Raw genomic sequence first — 20893 nt, 5'->3', positions numbered from 1 at the left:
CCAACTGTACAATCTCTCTGCACTTTTCCTTCAATTATTCTACAGCATGCCATCTCCCTGTGTAAGAAAGCATTTCATTATATGAGGCTTGCAATTTCTGCTCCTTAATTAGCTCTCATTACTTCTACTTACGCTCTTGCTCAATGTTCTAAATAATTCCTCTTGAACCTTCCTGTCTTCTCCCTTAAATATTTGCACAATTGACTCGTGTCCTTGTTAGTCTGTCCTTAACTAAGTTTTAGTAACAATAAATCACTCCTGAAGAATCAATCACTCCCCAGCAACCCTACTGAGAACTGTTCTTTGAACTTGTATTCTAGTTAAGAAAACATCCTGAGAGAAATAGTTTATTATCAAAGCCTTATAAAGATGAACTACTTCATTTCTGCCCCATGACACCAGGATCTGGCCTTTCTCATTGGCATCTCTTGTAGCAACCTCATGTCTCACCATGGGCTTGTTTTATCTTCCCATTTCTCTGGGATATAGATCTCTCCCTCCCTGAGGAAATATTTTTCATTTGTCTAAGCCGGTCGTAGGGTTCTGGAAATTATTTTTATTCTCTTGATCTTGCTCTGTCTGCACTATTATTTTTAATGTTTTCTTCATTTGCAACCAGTGGCAAATCTAATTTTTGTTCACCTTCATCTCCCAGATCACTCCTATCATTAAACAGAACTCACTGTTTGTTGTCTTGTCTTTTTTTTTTTTTTTTTCTTATTCAACACATATCAACTATGTAGGGAATTACTTATTTAAAAATGAGCAGTTAGAATTTAGAGCTGAGGCAGTACTGTGACTGTGACAGATTAAAGTGTTTAACAAGAAATAATAACAGAACTTTCTGTACAACATATTTGTCAAACACCTTTCAAAACAAATATGTTTGAATCCAACAGTAATCCCTGTGCCACAAGAACAGACCTCATCTCTTTCCAATTTAAACTACTGCTGAGTTGTAGTACCCTTTGTTTAGAGGTGTTCAGCTAATTTTGAGTCTCAAGGAGAACATAGCTTATCAGAGCTAATTTCCTTTCACTTCAAAAGAATTTTCTATGAATATAAAATTAAATACAAATGCTTTATAAGCTATAGTTAGTATGAGAGCTTTTTTCCTATGGCTTTTTGTTTTGTTTTCCTGTGCCAGACTAAGGAGAACTTCACCTGAATGTTACCTCCCCTCTGTCAGCCAAGCTGCTGATTTAATTCTGTTACTGATACTCTCTGGATAACTTTGTTCAGCTCAAAGTGATATTTTTCCCACTTGTTTTCCATCCCTGCCTTGCCTACCTGTGCACCTCCATTCCCATCCCTGTTGGCTGCAGTAAGGAAAGCAGTACACATTCATAATATTCTGAAAGGATAATGTGGCTTTTTATTTCACTGGCAGGCACTGCGTTGTTGGCAGGTATTCTATATTTTCCATTTAAATCTATATCAGGATAATCATAAAGTGTAAAAGTTAGGGAGCCCATGAGAGGAACGATGGGAACCAGCTAAGACTGAACAACGATCTCCAACCCTTTCCCAGCTCAAGCTGAAAGAAATGCCAGAAAAGGCAGCAGAGAATCCACCTGTACTGTAGGTGGGAACATCCCTATAGCCCTGTGCTGCAGGCTTAGACTTCATCCCTTTGGATTGGGGAAAGATTGGCTTCCACCTTTCGTCCCAGCACATTTAAACCATCGCATCTCACAAACATTTTTGAAAGCAATTTGTACTCTCACGGCATAGGACACGAAATGGAAAGAGGCTGGATGTCTGTGTAAGCCTAAAGCTGATTACTCATTTGTCACCCACATATCAGCTATCCCAGAATCATTAATCACCAGGAGTGGTACATGACAGCTTCAGAGCTTTTATAAAAGGAAAGCTGGAAGTACTTTTGCACAGAACTGTAGGAGTTTCTTTTTCTTGCAGCAAATTTTCCCCCTGTAAAATTGGTTCTGAATTCATCGCCCACGCACGCTTTCCTGAATTCTAGTAATATTTTACATTTACTGGCATGACGTTCAGGATAACTTGGCTTTGTTTCTCCTCCCCTCTATCCCTGAGGAGTTACTCTGTCCACAAGAAGTAATGGGCAAATATGTTTATCAGTGAGGATTGAAAGTTTAGCTGCTTATCTAGGAAAACAGGGCATGCCTGAAGTCATGGCAATGAAGTCAGTGGCAAAAACAGGCTTCCTCCTGAGCCAATGCTGAGCCACTGTTCCCTTTTCTTCTCCGTGAAGCAGGCAAGGAAATATGCTAGAAACCTCTCTCTGGATGTCAGCAATGGCTGTTTCTCTTGTCTCTGGTATTTTTTGAGGAGTGAGCAAGCCCAGCAGTAGGAAGCCTGGCTGTTTCTGCCTGTGAGGAGCTAAACCAGCCCATAGCCAGCCCTGTGTGAGACCTGGTGGGCTCTGGATAGCTCCCACTCTCTGTGTTGGTTAATGAAGGTGAACAGAACTGGACTTGTTCAAGTTCAAAACCTACATGTATTTCAGTGTTCAGAAATTCATCTCCACATCTGCACAAGCCTACATTTTTACAGTAGAGCAGCATTCCCCCTGTGTTCTGTTCCTGCCTACTGCTGCTTTTCTGGGTATTGTGCTGCCACAGTCGGACTATTCTTGTTCTAAGCTAACAAATTCTTTCAGAGGCAAAAAAAAACCTCCTCTGGGGCTCCTTTATATTCCTCCTAAGACTATTCAGTGCACTTTGCCAGGTACTGTGCTATTGTCTTTAAAAAATAAACCTGCCCTGTCTCACCCCTCCACCTGCCACATCCTCCATGACTCCAGAGGCAAAATCTCCAGGCCTCCAGGGTTTTCACCCCTACACAAATGTTTCCTTCTAGCCCAGCCTCACTTTATTAAGGCAATATTGACCGTAAACCCTATGCATAAAGTGCCCAGTGTTGCACTGTTTGTATTTGAGAGGAGCGAGCAGTGCCCCAATAAGCTGACTTCAAGTTATGTAATACACGCTTGGAAAATTGCATTTTATTGGCATCATGGCTTTTCTATATTTGAAAATGGAATTTAAAGTTATTTTCCTCAGCAATCGTGGTGATGCCATTCAAATCATAAGCAGAAGCAGTGAGCCATCTGACTTACAGAATCTCAGGATTCAAATGAACCTATGAATTGCTGAGGGAAATCTTGAGACTGAAACATTTTTAGTATCTTATAAATATCTGTTTAACAGAACTTGTCTTCATTGTGCACCCACAGCCTTAAACTGTAGGCAAACATTACCAACCAGTCTTAACATCTCTGTGTTCAAACAGTTTCCTTGGCTGCAAGTATTGCCTTAGTGAAAAAATACAGCTTTTACTTTGCAGAGGGTTAGATCAGATTAATGGTCCTTTCCAGTCACAAAATCCATAGGGCTGTTCTCCGTTGTTTGTCTTTGCAGAAATTTTGGTAGAGTTTCCCTCAGTCAGGACTGGCTTTTTTCACACATGACTGAAATGTTGCAGCAGTGAGGGAGAGGACACTCTGAAGCTGATCCAGGGGTGAGAGTTGTGCATCAGCAGCAAATCTGGCACGTGTGGATGTGACGGATCCAAAGGTTTTTTCTCTAGGACACCCCACGTGAATGGGCAAATTCCCTTCAGGGAATTCCCTCTACAAGGGACGTGGATCTCCCAACAGAGTCAGCAGAAGAGCCAAAGCCTTGGGTGTAAATACAAGGGCTTAGTTTACTGCGGTTGCAAGCCTGCGCTGTGGGCTCGTCATTTGACCGCTTGCTCTGACCGGTGTCTGGATCAGTGCCGGAAGTTGACTGACTCCAGGTTTCCAGGCTGCGGTGCCTTTTTGTTGGGCTTCGCCCTCTCCCTTTTCCAGGGACGGGTTTGTCCCCTCCCTTTCTCCGCCTTCCTTCCAGCGGGCTCTTTTCCTTACTAGAGACACTCTAGAGCATGCTCTCCGGTTGGACCGTGAGCTCTCCTCCCCTTCACTCTCGGCGCTGTCCGCCCGCCTCCCCTTAGACTCCCGATCGCGTATGTCCGCGTGTGTTAGGCACCCTTCGCTCCGCCCCTTGCTCGTGTCCCCGGCGCCATTTCGCGGCGCATATGGCGGGGGCCTTTCCCCGACATCTCCAGGGCCCGCGGTGTCGGGTGCGCCCCGTGGCATCGGTACGCCCCGGCGGCAAAGTGTGTTCCGCGGCCAAACCTGCATTAGGACCGGGCAGGCGGGACGGCGACTTGGGTCGGCCGTCATCATTAGATGGCTCGTTAAAATCGGTGGGGTAATCAATACACGTGGTCTGAGTGGCAGCTCCTACCCCCACCCGTGGTGTAACCCTTAAACAGCTTTGAGCTGCCTTGCAAACTTTCTGCTCGTGAAGCGCTTTTCTCAGCGCTTGCGTAACTCTCACCCAGCTTTTAAGGCACTTGCTGGACTTAATGCGCAAGACGTCATTTGTGAGCGCCTCGGAACACCTATCCCAGCAATCTGGGAGAATAATATCTACGGGATCATCGGTAACACGATTCTAACAATCTGACAACCACGCATTCAAAATTCCTTGATTTTTTGCAATCTATACCGCTCTGCTTATGCAGCTGCGAATCTACCTTGCTGATCGACTGCATCTCGGCGGTACGGGAGCGTCCTCCCCGCTGGAGTCGGTCCTGCCGCTCCAGCCGTCACTCAGCGTCCGGCGAGACTCCTGAACTCCGGCCGCTCGAACCCGCGTGTATCGGGGAGCGGTCCCGGGTTTCGGCACCACTTGTCGCCTCGGGGTGAGGCGTAGCGACCCGGTTCGTGGGTGACACGACGGCTGAACTTACAGGCCTGTCTGGCAAATCACGCGCTAACACCAATCTGGTGGACGGTGAAAAAGCCGTTATTTCCGGTGAGCTAGGTTTTTATATCACCGAGATATGATGACGTAATCACCGTAGTATTATGGGTTATAGAACATTGTAGAAGGAGGGGCCCTATCTTCGCGTACAACGCGAGATCTTCCGATCGGCTTTCCCTGTCTATCCACAGCACCCTTTCCATAATGAAGTGAACTGAACCCTGGATTTTATGTTTGCACTACACAGCTATCTATGCTGTAATTTACTTTCATTTAATTAAATGACCAGAACTTCCTAAGAACACAGTTAGGAACCTACACATTTACAAAGATGGAAACAAGGAGAAACAAAGACTAATTCCAACACCTGCAAATTGTGTGCATCTCCACACCACCTGCTTGAAATCTCAATGATATCATCAGCATGGCAATCACTTTGATATGCCCCTCTCACCAATTAGAACTTTATCAGAAGTTTATCAAAGTCACTTAGATTTAGAAAGCTCAACACAAAAAATAAAGAGGGTCTTATGCTACATCCTGAAGGTAAAGTTTGTATAAATTGGGCCTGTCAGCAGAGGCTGATCTCACCTGTCAAAGTGACACACAGGACACAGAAAACAAGCCTCAGGACAGAGAAGTATTGAATGTTACAGACCAGAATGGAGATGCTTGAATTGCAAATGAGAAGCCAGAGTGGCCAGCAGAAAACAGTCAGAGCTATGTAAGCCTCATGTGCTTCATCCCACTAATTAAACCATCAGCCTCATTTTATTTCTGGCTGGTGCCCACATAAGCCCCTCAATCTGGCCCCATTTAGGAAAAGGATTGTAATCCAGTTTGGGATGGAGGTGGAATAGAGTATGCACTGAGAACCCACAATAGCTCATAACTGCTCTAATCCCCAGGCTAGACAAGTAAAGGCTCTCTTGCCACAGATATTGCTGGAGACGTGAGCCATGGGAATTCGAGAGCACATCTAGGCAGGGAATTCATTATGGAGCAGCTGACACGCTCCTGCACCGAGAGATCACACTTCACACACAGCCCCAGCTCCATCTCTGAAGTCACCCTCAGCAGCCAATTCCACCTGCAGGAATTCTGTGCTGCAGGAGCACTGCCAACTTCCCCTCCCGTAGCCTGGCTCCAGGAGCACTCAACATTTACCTCTCAGCCTCCTGACAGTGTTACAAAGCTGAGCATCACACCTCCAAATGACATTGCTCCTTAAAATTCACCACTGCTCCCTCTGCTGAGCTCTTCCCTCTTCATAGACAGGCTGGACTAGAAAGCAATGTCTGGATAATCAACCCAGAGCTCCAGGCTGAGGTGCTGCAAAAAGTCATGCTGCTGCACCATGCCTTATGTCTGACTGCTATCAAAATGTGTCTGCTGAGAGGGCCAAAACAGTATCAAAATTGGTTTTCTTGGAAAAGGCCATTACCAGCCATTAAGGAAACCCAGTTTCTGTATCTGTCTCACACCTGTAACCATACTGAGTGAGCTCAAAGGGAAAAACCAATTGTTAAATCATGACAGAGCAGCACTATCACTACTTTGAGTTGAAATTAGTTCTCCCAGAAAGGCTGTTTGAAGATTAATGTTTTCACAGTACTCTGCAAATGCAAGGACTTACAGGTTACACATTCTGATAAAAATACTCACAAGGTTCCTCATGTGTTTCAGCATTATTGTCAGACGGCTGTTCTCATAGGATATGACCAATTGTACTCCAGGATTGTGACCAGCTGACTGAGGACCTAAAAAAGGCCAGACAGCTTGATTTTTTTTAGTTAACAACTTAGAGGAAGCAGATCTGTAAAATATTGAAATACATGTTAGCTAACATATTAAAACCTGCTCCATGCTTAAATCAGGGATGAAATTAAAAAACACAGATAAGGAGTGTGATGGAAGAAAGTGGTCTGACATGCAGTGCTCATTTTCCTTCCTGTTTGTTAACTGCCAGTGAGATTTTCTGTTTACTAATTGCCATCAGTCTGACATTTAGTGGCAAATTAATGCTTGAGTGACAAATAATTGGGGTGTTTTTTTTTTGGCAGTCACTGATGACACTATTCACTATTGTTGCAGTTCTGTCTGGTCAAAAACACTGGATTTTATTTTTTTTTTCCTCCAGTTTCCAAGAGAAAGGGAAAAATAACAAAGGGAAAAAAGAGCAAGTTTCCTGACCAGCTCCAAAACAAGTTAGAGAAACAACATCACATATAAATTCTCTCTTCCTCTTTCTCTACTTTATGTATTCCAAGTTGGTTTTCATGCAACCCATTGCTTTCATAGATTTTTCTACTAAGATGCACTTTAGGAGCCTGATACAATTCCCACTGAAAAAAGCTATTTTTCATTTTCCAAGCAAGAAGAATCAGTCTCATAACGTGGAAGAAATGACTAAGCAAATCCTGCTCCATCTTTCTGCTGGAGGCACTGAGGCAGCTGTCTTCAGTGCCAGAAAGGTGTGTCCTTGAAGCTGGTAATGTGGTTTACCTGCCCTGCAGAGACAGCAGGGAATCACAGCAGGGAAAAGATGCCTTTTACCACTGTAAATCAGGTAATGGTGAGCAAAACCTCTCCTCAATATCCATCTGACCTCCTTATTTTGTGGTGTTTCACCTGAGCAGGGGATGAGGAGCTGGGCTTGAGCCATTTTGCACCACCTGGTCAGCGAGGACAGCCCAGACACTGCCCGTGTGAAGTTGCCTGGTTTTATTCAGGCAAATAGGGCTACATTTAACTAGACCAAAGCTGTATTACAACCACAATTTACCCAAAAAAGTAAGAACTCAATCCTGCAAGGCTTACAACACAACAAGGATGTCTCATGAGCTGGGCTCTGCTCTCCCTGCTCCCTGTTAAAACAGAGACCTGAGACAAAGAAGTGCTGCTCTCCTTCCTGCACCTTGGGATCTGTCCCTGACACAGCAGCCCTGAACCTGCTGCAGGGTGACATAACAACACAAGACAAGACAATAGAGTGGTAATTAATTCTTTAAATAGAAACACATCTTCTGAGAAGCAGAGGCAGTGGGAAAGGATGATGAGAACGTAAGAAGAGCCACCACGCGCCAGGGTCATGCACTGCCACAGGAGGCTTTTCAGGGAGTACCAGGACTGTTCCCCTGGGTAGCAGGAGGGTTCCCACCTGTCCCTTTCATCCTCAGCTGGCACCTGGGCACTCCCTGTCCTGCTCTTGTCCTCTCCTCCCCACATGTGCCCCAGAGCTCTTACAGCCAGGGCGGTGGCAGCAAGAAATGCAACTCCCTCTGCTCAGCCTTTGCTCTGTGGCTCAGCACAGGAGGCAGCATGAGGCTGTTCTAATGAATAAGCCACACTGGGTGTATTTTTCTGAAGAAACCAAATGTGTAACCTCTGGAGCGAACAGAGACTAAAATAACTGCTCAGCAGACACAATGACAGTGGTGTCATGTACTACTGACAGCCAGAGAGCCGCTGTAATTGCCATTTATCCTAAGGAAGGGAACTCGAATGAATTAGAAATAACACAGTGTGTACATGCAGCTGCCATAATATAATTTTTCCAGGCAGCCTGGATACCAGCACTGCTGAGTTTATGATGCTTGGAATGGAATCTCAGAATATGAATCCATCTCCAATGCCTCCCCTGTAGAGAGTACAAAAATACATTTTTAATCACATCCTGACTAGAGAAGGGCCCGAGACATTCTTGAAGAATTGAAATTTGTGTTCTGAAAAAAAGGTGTTCTGAACTCCTTACTGCAGTGGAAAACTTGAATTTTTGTTTTTGTTGTGTATATAAATATGCATATATTATACATGTCAATCCTTCATTAAATTTTAAAATACAGGGAACTGAAAAAAAAATAAAAGAGAGGGATTCACAAGCAGCTATAAGAATGTGAATGGTTTTCAAAGCATTAGAGAGAACAGGAGGCAATTTCAGGAATAAAAATAATGAAAGTTGGCATATTCCCTAAGCAACAAAAAATCACTTACAGACAAAAAAGGGAGCAGTTGCAACTAAGTCTCAAAGACATTCAGAGCCATAAAAATGTATAAATAAAAGTTCAGTGAAGTTTTCCATGGAGTTGTACACCTTTAGTTTCTTCTCATAATCTTTATTCTTTCTCAAATTTCCACTTTCCAAAAATAAAAAAAAAATAAATAAAATAAATAAAATAAAATAAAATAAAATAAAATAAAATAAAATAAAATAAAATAAAATAAAATAAAATAAAATAAAATAAATCAAAGCCCATCCTGGAGAATGTAGAGGGAAAATTGGCAAAGCCTGTTTTGTAATTACCTTCTTCAAATTAATTTCATAGCATTGCTAAAAATGAGTAGGCATTTTCAGTGACATCAGAACATTTATTCTGCTGAAATTTCATCCTTCTGAGCAGCTTTTGTTACAAATTCTGGTTTCATAGATTCCCTCTTTTCTAGAGAAAGGAAATTGAAAGAAAATGAGAAGTTCATAAAGGTAGACTGATACACTGATACTACAATATTAAATGCTTTTTATTATTGCACTCTTTGCTACAGTTTTTCTATATAGAAACAGCATTTTAAAGTTGACAGAATTTAATTCTACAGAACAAAACAATGTATTGCAAAATCATGTCTCATAAGGGATTGATCTGGTGGAATAAATCTTGAAACTGAAAGTCATTTAACTGTTCCATCTTTTTCATCATTCTTTGTTGTTCCTTATTATTTGTTCATGCTCAATATTTGTGAAAAAATGATTTTTTTCCAATCCAGAATTTCTAGTGTTATATCTGTTTCTGTGAGCACTTACATCTATGGCCAAAATTTCTTCTATTTTCTGGTACTGCAGATATAAAGATATAAACTACACTCCCAATAAGCCATCTTCACTATAGCAGCCCTGGATTGTATAACATTTTTAATAAAATTACTCCTACTTTCAATAAAGAAATAATCACTTTTTCAACCAAATTTCATGTAAAGACAGCTACTTGTTCATTGAATGGTCTCCAGCAGGAAATAGGCACTAAAGGGTTGGATTGGTGTTGGATGGATCTCAGTAGCAGCTGTGGGGTGAAAAGAGAATGACCCAAAGGTAATGCAGCTCTCTTTGAAGAACGGAGGGAGCACAGAAAATGCTCTCTGTGCTCCATCTTTCTCTCTATTCAACTGCATTGGTTTCTCTGGGATATTTATTATCATATCCAGATACATAGAGAAAGGAACCTCCCAAATCAGAGGGCAGTAAGTATGCAAAATCTTCATTTGTCATCAGAAGAGTAATCTGAAGATGCCTATTTTTGCACAGTTTTTTCTCCTTGAAACCATATCAATGCATAGTTCTTTATGACATTTTAAAACCAAGACAATGAGAGCAATCATGGTCAGTCAGCAGTGAATCTATAAAGCCACAAATGAGTATTTACAAAAGGGTGTGTTTGACCCATGTGGCACTGCAATTCCCACCAGCTGTGATGAACAACAGCAAAATCTTATGCTTACAATGAAAACATCTAATATGTGCAAGAATAATGCTTGAATGTTTACACCTTTTTTTTTTTAAAGTGTAGTATTTACAGTAGTTCTTGCAATTAAACTTTGTTTCTGTTGAAACTCTAATTAAAAGTTATGTTTACAGAAAACAGCAAGGATGGTAGGCATTTGTAATAATCTGTGATAAATGTTAGGAAATAATCACTATCATAGTTTGAAAGTAAACCAAAATCACACGCATTCCTTTGACCTTTGTAATAAATACTGGGAGAGAGGAATAGCATTTCTTTATTCTTTAATGCTGCAACACCCAGCCTACATCCCTGGTCAGTCCTGAAATATCTTCTGCACTAGCTATAAGAAATTTATTCCTCCAGTGTCCTGATCTTCTCTTTGTTCATGTATCTATATAAGGGATTGAGAGATATATGCACAAGCAAAGCCTGAAGGCTGAATTTACAAGGTTTCAGTAGCAATGAAAAAAAAAATCTAGATATAATGTCCCAATGTCTTTGCTGATCTTCCTTACTAGATTCCTTATAATCAATGGTTCATTTGGTGTGAAATTACAAAAATGAATATAATTTTGGTTAAAACTGCGAAGGAAAGTAAGAATTTGCTTGCTATCTCAGCTGGAGCACTCTGCTGCCTTTGACATTTTGACTATTCCTGGTAAAGTACTTAAAAAGTACATGAAGAAAGTGAAAAAAAAAAACCCAAACAAATTATTTCCAGTCACTGCAGACCTGAATTATTTTTAAAGTGGTGATTGACTGATGGAAGTCTCTGTACTCTCCTGAGTGATCCAGAAATAAATCAATTAAACAACTCCATTTTGTCTTTTTTCCCCCATTTTTTATTTAGGCCATTGTATCAAAGCTGGTATTTCAGTAAGCATTGAGGCACTTCAGCATAAAATCTGTGGCAAACTGCCTTTGGTCTGTCACATTTCGAGTCTCACTCAGGCTTGCTGACAGCTACACGGAAGCTGGCAACTTCGAAGCAGTTTGCCTGGGGAAGAATTCCTGTAAAACGAGTGGGAAATGGAGTCAGGGTGTAAGTCCAGCCTGATTTCCAAGGGCTGTCCCAGTGATTTGAAGGCTGATACTGGTGTGCCTCAAAGCAGGACATGGACAGCTGCTCTTGCCCAGGCTGGTTTTGAGGACAGAGAAGTTCCCAGCAGGAAAGTGGGAGCTTGGGTGGCCTCCCAGCACTTTGGGGTGGCATCCCACAACTCTCAACATCCACCATCACCCTGTGCCGTGAAGCCAGCTGGTTCCCCAAGGCCCAAAGAAGGGATTTCCCCCCAGGTCTCTGCAGTGGGTTGGTAGCACAGTGCTCCTGGTTATCTGGGGGAAGATGTTGTGCTGGCAGCCTCTGCCTCACCAGCTTGTCACCTCAGACCGGGACAGAGAGACCTCGGCCAAGCTGGCCAAGCTCCCCTGGAGGACATTGGCACGGCTGGCTGCAAAAGGCCTGCTCTGCCCCACACAGCTCCTGCCAGCACACGTGCTGTGGGTGTGGGATATCCTAAGGGTGGGAGACGGGCAGGGCCTGGAGACGCTTTGTGCTGGAAGGAAAAGGCACAGGATGGTGGCAGGGTGGTGGAGCAATGGGTGGGAGACAGGGGCAGGGCCTGGGGACACTTTGTGCTGGAAGGAAAAGGCACAGGATGGTGGCAGGGTGGTGGAGCAATGGGTGGGAGACGGGCAGGGCCTGGAGACGCTTTGTGCTGGAAGGAAAAGGCACAGGATGGTGGCAGGGTGGTGGAGCGGGGGCAGGAAGGGGCCTGTGCTGGGCGCCTGCAGTTTGTGACATCACCAGAGCAACACTGGAGCGACACTGGAAGGATGGGGGAGTGAACATTCCATGCCATTCTGTCAGGTCACAGTGGCATGAGGAGCCCACTGTGAGCCCAAGTGAGATCTCGGCTATGCCACTGCAGTGAGGGGCCTGGAGCAGGCGGTGCACAGCCACCATGGATGAGAACAGATATCCTTTTCTTCTTCTACCTTCTCCTCTTCCTCTGCTCTCCCTGCCCTGTGACAGCTGCCATTGGGATGCCCCTGACATGGCCCTTTCCCCTCAGGCCTGGGCACACAGGGGATGCCCTGGAGGGCCTGGGGCAGCCAGTCCTGTCAGCCAGGGCCGGTTGATAATGTTTGGGTGGGCACAATGCTGGGAGCACTCGTTCCCTGGTGTTTCTTGGCACTCCCCACCATTCCCTGAGCCTGCTGAATCCCCTCGGCTTCCCCACGTTTCCCTCCTCTCACTGCAGCCCTTTTTGCACCCTGACCACCCCTTGATCACACCCTCCCTTCGGCCCTTCTGTCACTGCTCTCTGGGACTTTGAGGACAGAGCAGAAATCTCTTCCTGCACACCTTGGGGCCTGCTGCATTCTCAGAGGGCAGAATGCAAGGATGTTCTAGAGTATGAAGAAAGGGAAGCACAATCTTCTTAGGTTTAATGAAATTAAACTTTTCCCCCTCATCCCCTCCATTAAAAGGCAATTTAATTGGCCAGAATCTTCCTTAACCTGACGTCTCATACGTGGTTTTGGAATACAATTCAGAATGATTTCAAGAATGGGAATGTTGATTTAGAGGGCTGCAGGAGGCTGCTTGAAAAAATGCAAATAAAATTTGATGAAGACCATTTAAAACATATTTTCAAGGTAAGGTGTATGTACATTAAGCAATGAATGGTTTAGAAGTTCAGTTACACACATCATATGTTTGCTGATTTTTTTCAAGTTAATTTTTTGGGAAATGTATTTCAAGCTAGTGTGGTGTGCAAAATCAGCAAAGAATTTTCCTCCTCCAGGTCTTTCATGTCTGTGTAAAATAGATAACCCAGGGTTTGAATTTGAATCATGAGCCTTTAGATTGGAAGGTATCTCTAAGATCACTGAGTCCAACCATTAATACATTGAAAAGTCCACCTCTGCAACTTGTCCCTAAGCACCACATCTGCAAGCATTTAAGTACTTTCAAGGAATGGTGACGCAGACACTTCCCTGGACAGCCTGTTCCAATGCTTGACAACACTTTCAGTGAAGAAATTTTTCCTAATAGCCTGGCACAACTTGAGTCCACTCCTGCTTGTCCTACTGCTTGTTACTCGGAGAGACTGACACCCACATAACTCTGTCTTTTCTCCACAACAAATTAGTGTAAGATGGAAAATATGTTGGTTTGGATTCCCAGGTTTTTTTTTGTAACATGTCTGCGCTTGAGAAAAGTTAAAGCATTCTGGTTTCATCCTATTCAGCTTCTCTGGTCAAGCTAATGAGCCCAGACATGTCTGTCTGATTCTGGACAGAGCCATGAGAGCAATCTTCTCAAAATCCTCTTTCCAGGAGGATAATTGGGATTTCTCTGAGCTGTCCAGGCTTTAGATCCAGCACACATTCATTCCTTTCTCCACTATACCTCTCCTGTAATATTTAAGAGGTGTGCCTGAATGGATGGGAATCGCTCTCTAACTCCCTGGGAATGGATTTGGCCTTGAGAGGTGGCAGTTTTTAAGATATTTCTGTGAAGATGACATGATACAGCTAGAAGCTGGACTTAAGTTCATTTAGTGTAGGCAAGCAAACTACTGCCAAGCAGATCTTGTCTCAGTGAGCAAATACTAACAAATGAGTACTGGATACATATTTTCTTCATGTAATGACTCAAAATATCTAAGATTTTCCCTTTACATCATTTCCCCCCCAAAAAACCCCATCTGTCTGGTAATGCTTTTTCCCTAAGGGAATGAAAACAAGTGTGTATATATATATAAATATATATATATATTTATATAAATACATGTATATTTACTTACTTTCACCTTTATAGATATGATTCTTTTGAGAATGTTGCAACCAGCTGGCAAATTTTGTCCTGATTTGGCAGAGACAATTAACTATGGCAAGTCAGAAAGGTCATAAGAAGGAAGGCACTAAGCTTTCCTCACCCTGTCTTCCTCTCTCATTGTTTGCCTTCTCAAACCAAGGTAGAACCAGCAGCATGAGCTCAACCCTGGCTGAAGAGGCTTCCTGTGGTTTTTTGAACTTTCACTGCATGGAGAAAGTTTCAAAGCTAGAGGATCTCTTGAGAACTTAAAGATATTTCTCGTTGTTTCCTCTATCTTCCCCCTACTTTGGTTTCTGGCAGGAATGTGAGAGATGGTCAGCTGTGGGAAGAGAAAAGGAGATTTGAGGGAAGTGACCTGCAAAGAAGAAGTCTGATCTAGTTGTATTTAACAACATATTATACCCAATAGCCTGATCTAGTTATTTATAGCAGTACTGTTAGGTGCCCTATGCTATTTGAGAAAGATTTACAGGGGTTCAGTAGTTTGGGGGGTTCAAATATTTCATCAGCGAAACAATATGTAAAAATCCAAAGCATTCTGGATGTTACTGACATCTTTGTAATTAACTGCACATCAGCAGTTAATCTAATGGTTCTACATAGCAAAATACATTTTATAGAAAGCTAATTTTAAGGAATAATCAGCTTTTTTCTTCTCTGTTCTCTTTGAGCTTATTTTACTGTAATACTCTTTTGAGCAGTATCAGAATTATGAACATTAAGGTTTTAAGGAATAATAAATTTTCATCTAATTTCTCTCAAGACTTTGTCTCTTCTTTTTCTGAACAGCAAAAATTTGATGTGCATTAATAAAAATAGGAATGATAAAAATCTACCCCAAAAATTTACAATATCTTTTTATAGTGACATGATTTTTATCACTTTAATTTGAAGAGTTCTTTTGTGTAGTATTATTGCCTGTATTTCACCAGGAGGCAGCTAAAATAGAAACTTTACTTTTTTGTCCAGCTTCTCTTTGTGCCAGTAACTAAGTGAACATCCTCCAAGTCCTGATAGACTGTTTATTTTCAAAAGAAGTTGGTATTTTCTTTTCCTGCTTAATGGTTATAAGCAAATTTGCAGCACTGTTAAGAACATTAAAAATTGGATGGAAGAAATCAACCTTAGATGGGGAATTTCTCAGCAGTAATGAAATGTGTATAATTAGCATTTGTACAGAAATATTTTCTTGCTGGTGATTTCTGTTAATAATGATCATTATTATTCTCTTTTGCAAACTCAAAGCAAACACTGAAGTACTCATTTGTAAGATTTTTTCACTAGAACTCCTCATGAAATTTAATTTTGTACTCGTTTCAGTTATTTAATATATTTTTACTCCTATTGTACTTATTCAGAAGTGCAGAAAGAACTTTACTGCATAGGAAGGAACTGGCACCAGATCTTTAAACTTTTGGCTTTCATGGTATGGCTTCAAAACCAATCTAATTTAGCAGTAATCCAATCTCTTGATCAAAGAGCAGCCAGAGCTCAAGTAAGCAATTTCCTGCTTCTAGACATTTCTGTGGAAGCCAAAGCAGCCATAGTAAGGGCCATGTTTGGATGTTTGGATGCTGGAACGTGGTGTCTTTGGCATCTCAGTTTAAGGAGACAACAACTGAGAATTTTCATCAGTTTACAGTCATAATCACTGAGGCAGTGGATTGCCATTTGTGGTTTTTGTGAGCAATTTTGTCAGAAGATTTCTCTTGATTTGGCAGGTTTTAAGCAAAAATCAGGCTAAAATGTTAGAAACATTTATATTTCTATATTGATATTAATTAATTAATCAGTACATAATTAACTAATATATAACATATATACAATATACAGCATATAGCATATACTATATTTTATATTTTATATTAATAAATAATATTAATATACATAGTATATAGTATATAGTTTATATAATAGAATATATGTTATATATTATTATATATATGCTATTATATCTTAATATACGTATTACATATTATATCTTATTATGGTTATATTATATTATATTATATTATATTATATTATATTATATTATATTATATTATATTAATGTTTTAATAAATTTATATTTATATTTATATTTATATTTATATTTATATTTATATTTATATTTATATTTATATTTATATTTATATAGAAATGCAATTTATATTTATATATTATATATATTATATTTATATTTTTATATATTATGTTTATATATATGCAAGACATATATTTATTTCTATGCTTATTTATATATATATATGCAGTTACTTATTTTAAGTAGAAAATTTTAAAGGAAAAATAGAATTGTTAAACCTGTGAAAAATGTAAAAAGCAGAAATGGTAAAAAAGCATTATTCTTCTCAAATTCTTTTGTGGCCTTTTAACTTTTCTAGTGACTTTTATACTGAAACACATAAATTAATTACTATGGTAACATTCTGTAAGCTGTATGAAAACAAGCTTACAATTCAAGAATTCTGAAAGTGTGAATAATTAATCTAAGTTAAACATTCTGGCTTGTTAAGATTAGAACATGGTGTCATAGGTTCTTACAAAATATCTTGTCTTCAAACTTGAATATTGTTTTGTTGTGAAACAATAAACTTCGTTTATTGAAGTGTTGAAAGGTTTGTATTTCTTGGTAATTTGGTCATCCTTATTTCATTTTTAAGATTACTGGTTGCTGATTTTGTGTGCAAATTTGACTGACAGTATTTACAATATGGTGTAAATAGCTGTTGGAGAGGTATTATACTAAATATATTTTCCACTTGATAAGTTTTATGCTGCACATTTATTTTAATGCATAGCATTTTAAAGATTTTCAACAATGTGTTTGAATATTAAAAATGCATTAAATCTAAATTTATTGCACTTATTTAGATGCTAATTGTGTCATATGGTCCATTTTACTTTACATAAAATATTTGTAGCACACAAAGTGTCATCTAAAAGTTGAGGAGTGTAATCTGATTGTAGTCACTGTTGCCTGAGGATTCTTCTATGATGCTCACTCTTATGGTCAGTTATAAAAGAGTGTTTGGTGCATAATTTGTATAATTGCATGTTGTTTCATTAATTTCTTTTTTTTTTTTTTTAATAAATTTTGGTTGCTTTTTTCCCTCAGAAAACTATTGACAAACAGTCAGGAAATATTATTAGCATGGACGACTTCAGAGCAATTTATCGAGCTCTTGTACACAGGCCTGAATTTGAAGAACTATTCAAGGCTTACTCGACAGATGGCAAAATTCTACCTGACAGCCAGCTCCTTAAATTTCTTATAAAAGAACAATTTCAAACTGAAGCTAATGAAACAACTGCCTTAGAAATTATTATGAAGTATGAACCCATTGATGAAGGTATGTACAGTTTAACTATTTGATATCTAGCTCTTATTTCTCGTGCTTCTCTCAATGACTGTGTTGTCCTAAACCTCATATATTTCTTTCTTTAAAAGCATGTCTTTTCATCTATTTATTATGTTTTCTTCCTGTGTTTTAATTTCTTTTTATGGTGCCCTCCTTTCTCTGCTCTGTTCTTTTTTCTGTCATTTCTTTATCTTTTTATTTCTAGTCCTTCTACAAATTCTGTTCTTCAGCTCATTACAAACCATTTTCAATTTGTTTTTCTTAAAGTCCATATCTACCATTTTTCTTCTCTGCTCGTTACACTGTCTTCTCTCCCTTGAGTCACTTAGTGAAAATTCAAGGCCTCAGACAAGACTTTTATGTCCTTCTGACTTCCTTGCAGGGGCACTGTGGAAAATTTTTGTAGGTGCCTGGTCACCTTTTGTGAATCACTAGAATGCTGAGATGAGGAGGGCTTCATAAATCTGTAACATGTTCTTCACCTATTTAAAGGTGCCTCAAGTTGGGGTGTAACACTTCTGCTGAGCGTCACTGGTTTCAACTTGTGGCAAAATTTACAGCTAGGAAAAGGATAGAACTGCATTTTGCTGCAAGCTGTTACTTTATTCAGTGGAATATGTTCAATTCTTTCGTTTCCTTGGTTCCCAGTCGTTGAAAACGGGTGGAATTGATAAGTGGTTAAGAAAAACAAACCCAAGGGGAAAATATTTCTTCTGGGATAATAGCACTGGATTTTCTATGGTGACCTGTGGTGGAAGAAGAAAATGGAAAATGCCACTTTTTCAATGAGAAACAGAAGAACATTGGGTGTTTCATTTAGAGGCACTTACTGTCCAGTAATAAAAACATGTGACTCCTTATGCCTTTACTCTTTAAGGTTGCCTTTCAAATTTAACTGTATTTTATTAAACATATTCTGCTCTTTCAGAGGAGCTAATGTTTACTAATTGTTCAAATTACCAGCTTAAAAGGTTCCTTTTATTTTGTGTTACCTGTTTTGATGGGAAAGTTCAAATCTATAGCACAGTTAAACAATGAATAATCTTCAGTCCATTAGAAAACACCTTTATAAATATCAACTGAAGTTTCTATAGGTTTAATTTAATGTCTGGTTGAAATTTCAGATGCTGAGACAAATTCTTGTTTGTTTCTTCACCTGTGATAAATTTGTTTGTCTTGTTATTGGAAATAATCTCGCTGAACAAAATAACCTCTGTATTGTTCATGCTCCTTTGAGTGAATTCATACTCCCACTCAAACATATTTCTTGAAAAGTTCCAGTTATGATTGACATGAGAGATGATTCATATGGTATTGTGATAGACCATTTTGTGTAAGTGTCGTTCTGAATTTGCTACAGAACATTATTCATCAGGATGATCTGTTGGACTCATCTGTCACCCTTGCCCTCCCTGTGTCTTACAAAAAGGGAAAAGGCCAGGCTTTGACATTTGATTGACAGGTTTGCTAATAGTAATGACCATTCTCTCATAAATGTGATAGCACTGCTATGTCAAGATTAGGATGAAAACAATGACTACATTTGACATCTAATTTAAATAAATCCATTTATAGCATCCAGTGCATCCCTAACATTTCTGCAGAGAGATTTTCAAAGCTATTGAGCCAGATAACTTTGAATTTATTCTCTGTAGGTACTGTAGCTAGCTCAGGACAGTATGGAATAAACTAATCTTTCATTCTTGTTATACAATTTAGATGCCTAATGTCAAAATACTACACTAACAGGTTTTTTCACGTGTGCGCTAAAACCTTGCATTTTTGGTAGAAAGAGCCATTTCTATGGAATTGATCACAAAATATGTGATTCACACCTGACAGTTGTGTCTTACTAGCACCCCAATGAGAGTTTTATTCTTCCCAAACATTCCATTATCTTCCCATTTTACTATTAGCTTTGAATAGAAGACTCAACTCATTAAATGAGATTAAAGAAAACATGCTAACTAAATAATTTTTTTTTAAGCTTGGTATATATGTCTTTTTTAAAAAAAATTCTTCTCATTTACATGGATAGGATTAGAGGCACAGTGAGGATAAGAAAGTGCATCCCAGTATTATTTACAATGTAGAGCCATTCAAGGACTCTATTCCTGCCTATTTTCCTGCTAGGCAATACAAAAACAGGGCAAAAATGCAATCCTGTCTTAAAAAAACCAGCTTGCTTTGTAAATAACAATATAAGCCTGGTGCATCTGTCAGACAAGGACTTTGAGTAATCCAGAATGTATTTGTGAAGCAAAAAAAAAACATTCGCAGTTTATTCCTAGTGCACACAGTCGTGAAGGTTTTTTTTGGATTTTTGATGTATGCGAGACAGAGCTGAATGTAGAGCATAAATTTACAGAAGAGAGCATTTGATCCCATTGGCCAAGGTAAATCAAACTTAATAAAGGAGACATCTCTGCCAAACTCCCACAGATTTCATAAAAAATCATGTGAAGTAAGAAAGATGGCTTAAAAATCTCAACAAAGACAATGGCTGTGGCTGGATTTGAGAGACACAATATATCAGATTATGAAAAGATGTGTAAAGGTCTAGTCTCGGGGAAAAAATTCAAGACAAGGTGATTATGAGATATAAACCCTTAGAAAACTGAACTGCTGTTCAGATAGATACTTTATTCCAGCATGCACCAGTTGTAAGTGTGGGTAAGGGAGAAAAAGCCTCCCTAGAATATAAACTGAGACTAGAAAAGAATTAAGTGTATTATAACTTTAGTCAAGGAAATACTTCTCTCTTTACTGTTCCCTTAGAGCATGAATGTTTCATACTGATGTAGTCAAATTTCATAGTATGAAATTCCATCTGATGATGTTTCTGCCTTTTAATGACTGAAAGATTCCTCCTTCCATTATAGCAGAGTAAAACCCTTGTCTGTGATTGCAAGTATTTCTCATGAGTTCACCCCTAAAATTCCCAGCAAATGTATCTGTACCCACTCCACTCTCTCTGTCCCAAGTACCATAGACATTTAATTACTCATTTAGCTCTCTGGAAGCAAAGAGCACTCACATACATTTAAAAACATGGGAAACATCTCTCTCTCCACATTTCCTAGTCTCACATTCCGTTCAGGCTCTTCTCCTCCCCACTCCTGAGTCTCTATTTCAGTCCAGACACCTCTCCCAGACCCTGGCAGGGCTGCAGGTTGTACTCAGTCCCTTCAGGAGGAAATGGGTCTTGCAGGAGGCTCTGGCCAGTGCAGAGTGATTTCTTGCTTGTTTTGTCTGCCTCATTGTGGGTACTCTAAAGGCCTTCAGGGCAACAAACATCTTGTGATAGTTTTCCATTTTTTCTTTCTGAAGAGAAACATTTTCAAAGAAATTCCAAGGTAAATAAGAAAAATGGAATGTAATAAACTCTGAAAATAATGT

At 39.8% G+C, this 20893-nt stretch overlaps 1 protein-coding gene across 1 annotated transcript in view; it reads left to right on the top strand.

The window, feature by feature from the left end:
• Window positions 1-4392: 4392 nt before the first annotated feature.
• LOC131586072 (1-phosphatidylinositol 4,5-bisphosphate phosphodiesterase zeta-1-like) overlaps window positions 4393-20893 on the top strand; it is a 52662-nt gene continuing 36161 nt past the window's right edge. Inside the window, exons 1-4 of the mRNA XM_058852810.1 lie at window positions 4393-4436; window positions 4552-4731; window positions 12799-12949; window positions 17251-17485. Coding sequence (XP_058708793.1) covers window positions 4393-4436; window positions 4552-4731; window positions 12799-12949; window positions 17251-17485 — 610 coding nt within the window. The remainder of the gene's footprint in view (window positions 4437-4551; window positions 4732-12798; window positions 12950-17250; window positions 17486-20893) is intronic.

Source organism: Poecile atricapillus, chromosome 18, assembly GCF_030490865.1.
Source record: "Poecile atricapillus isolate bPoeAtr1 chromosome 18, bPoeAtr1.hap1, whole genome shotgun sequence".
Classification (NCBI taxonomy): Eukaryota; Metazoa; Chordata; class Aves; order Passeriformes; family Paridae; genus Poecile; species Poecile atricapillus.
Note: the sequence above shows the minus strand (reverse complement) of the source record. Positions and strands in the feature narration are given on the sequence as shown.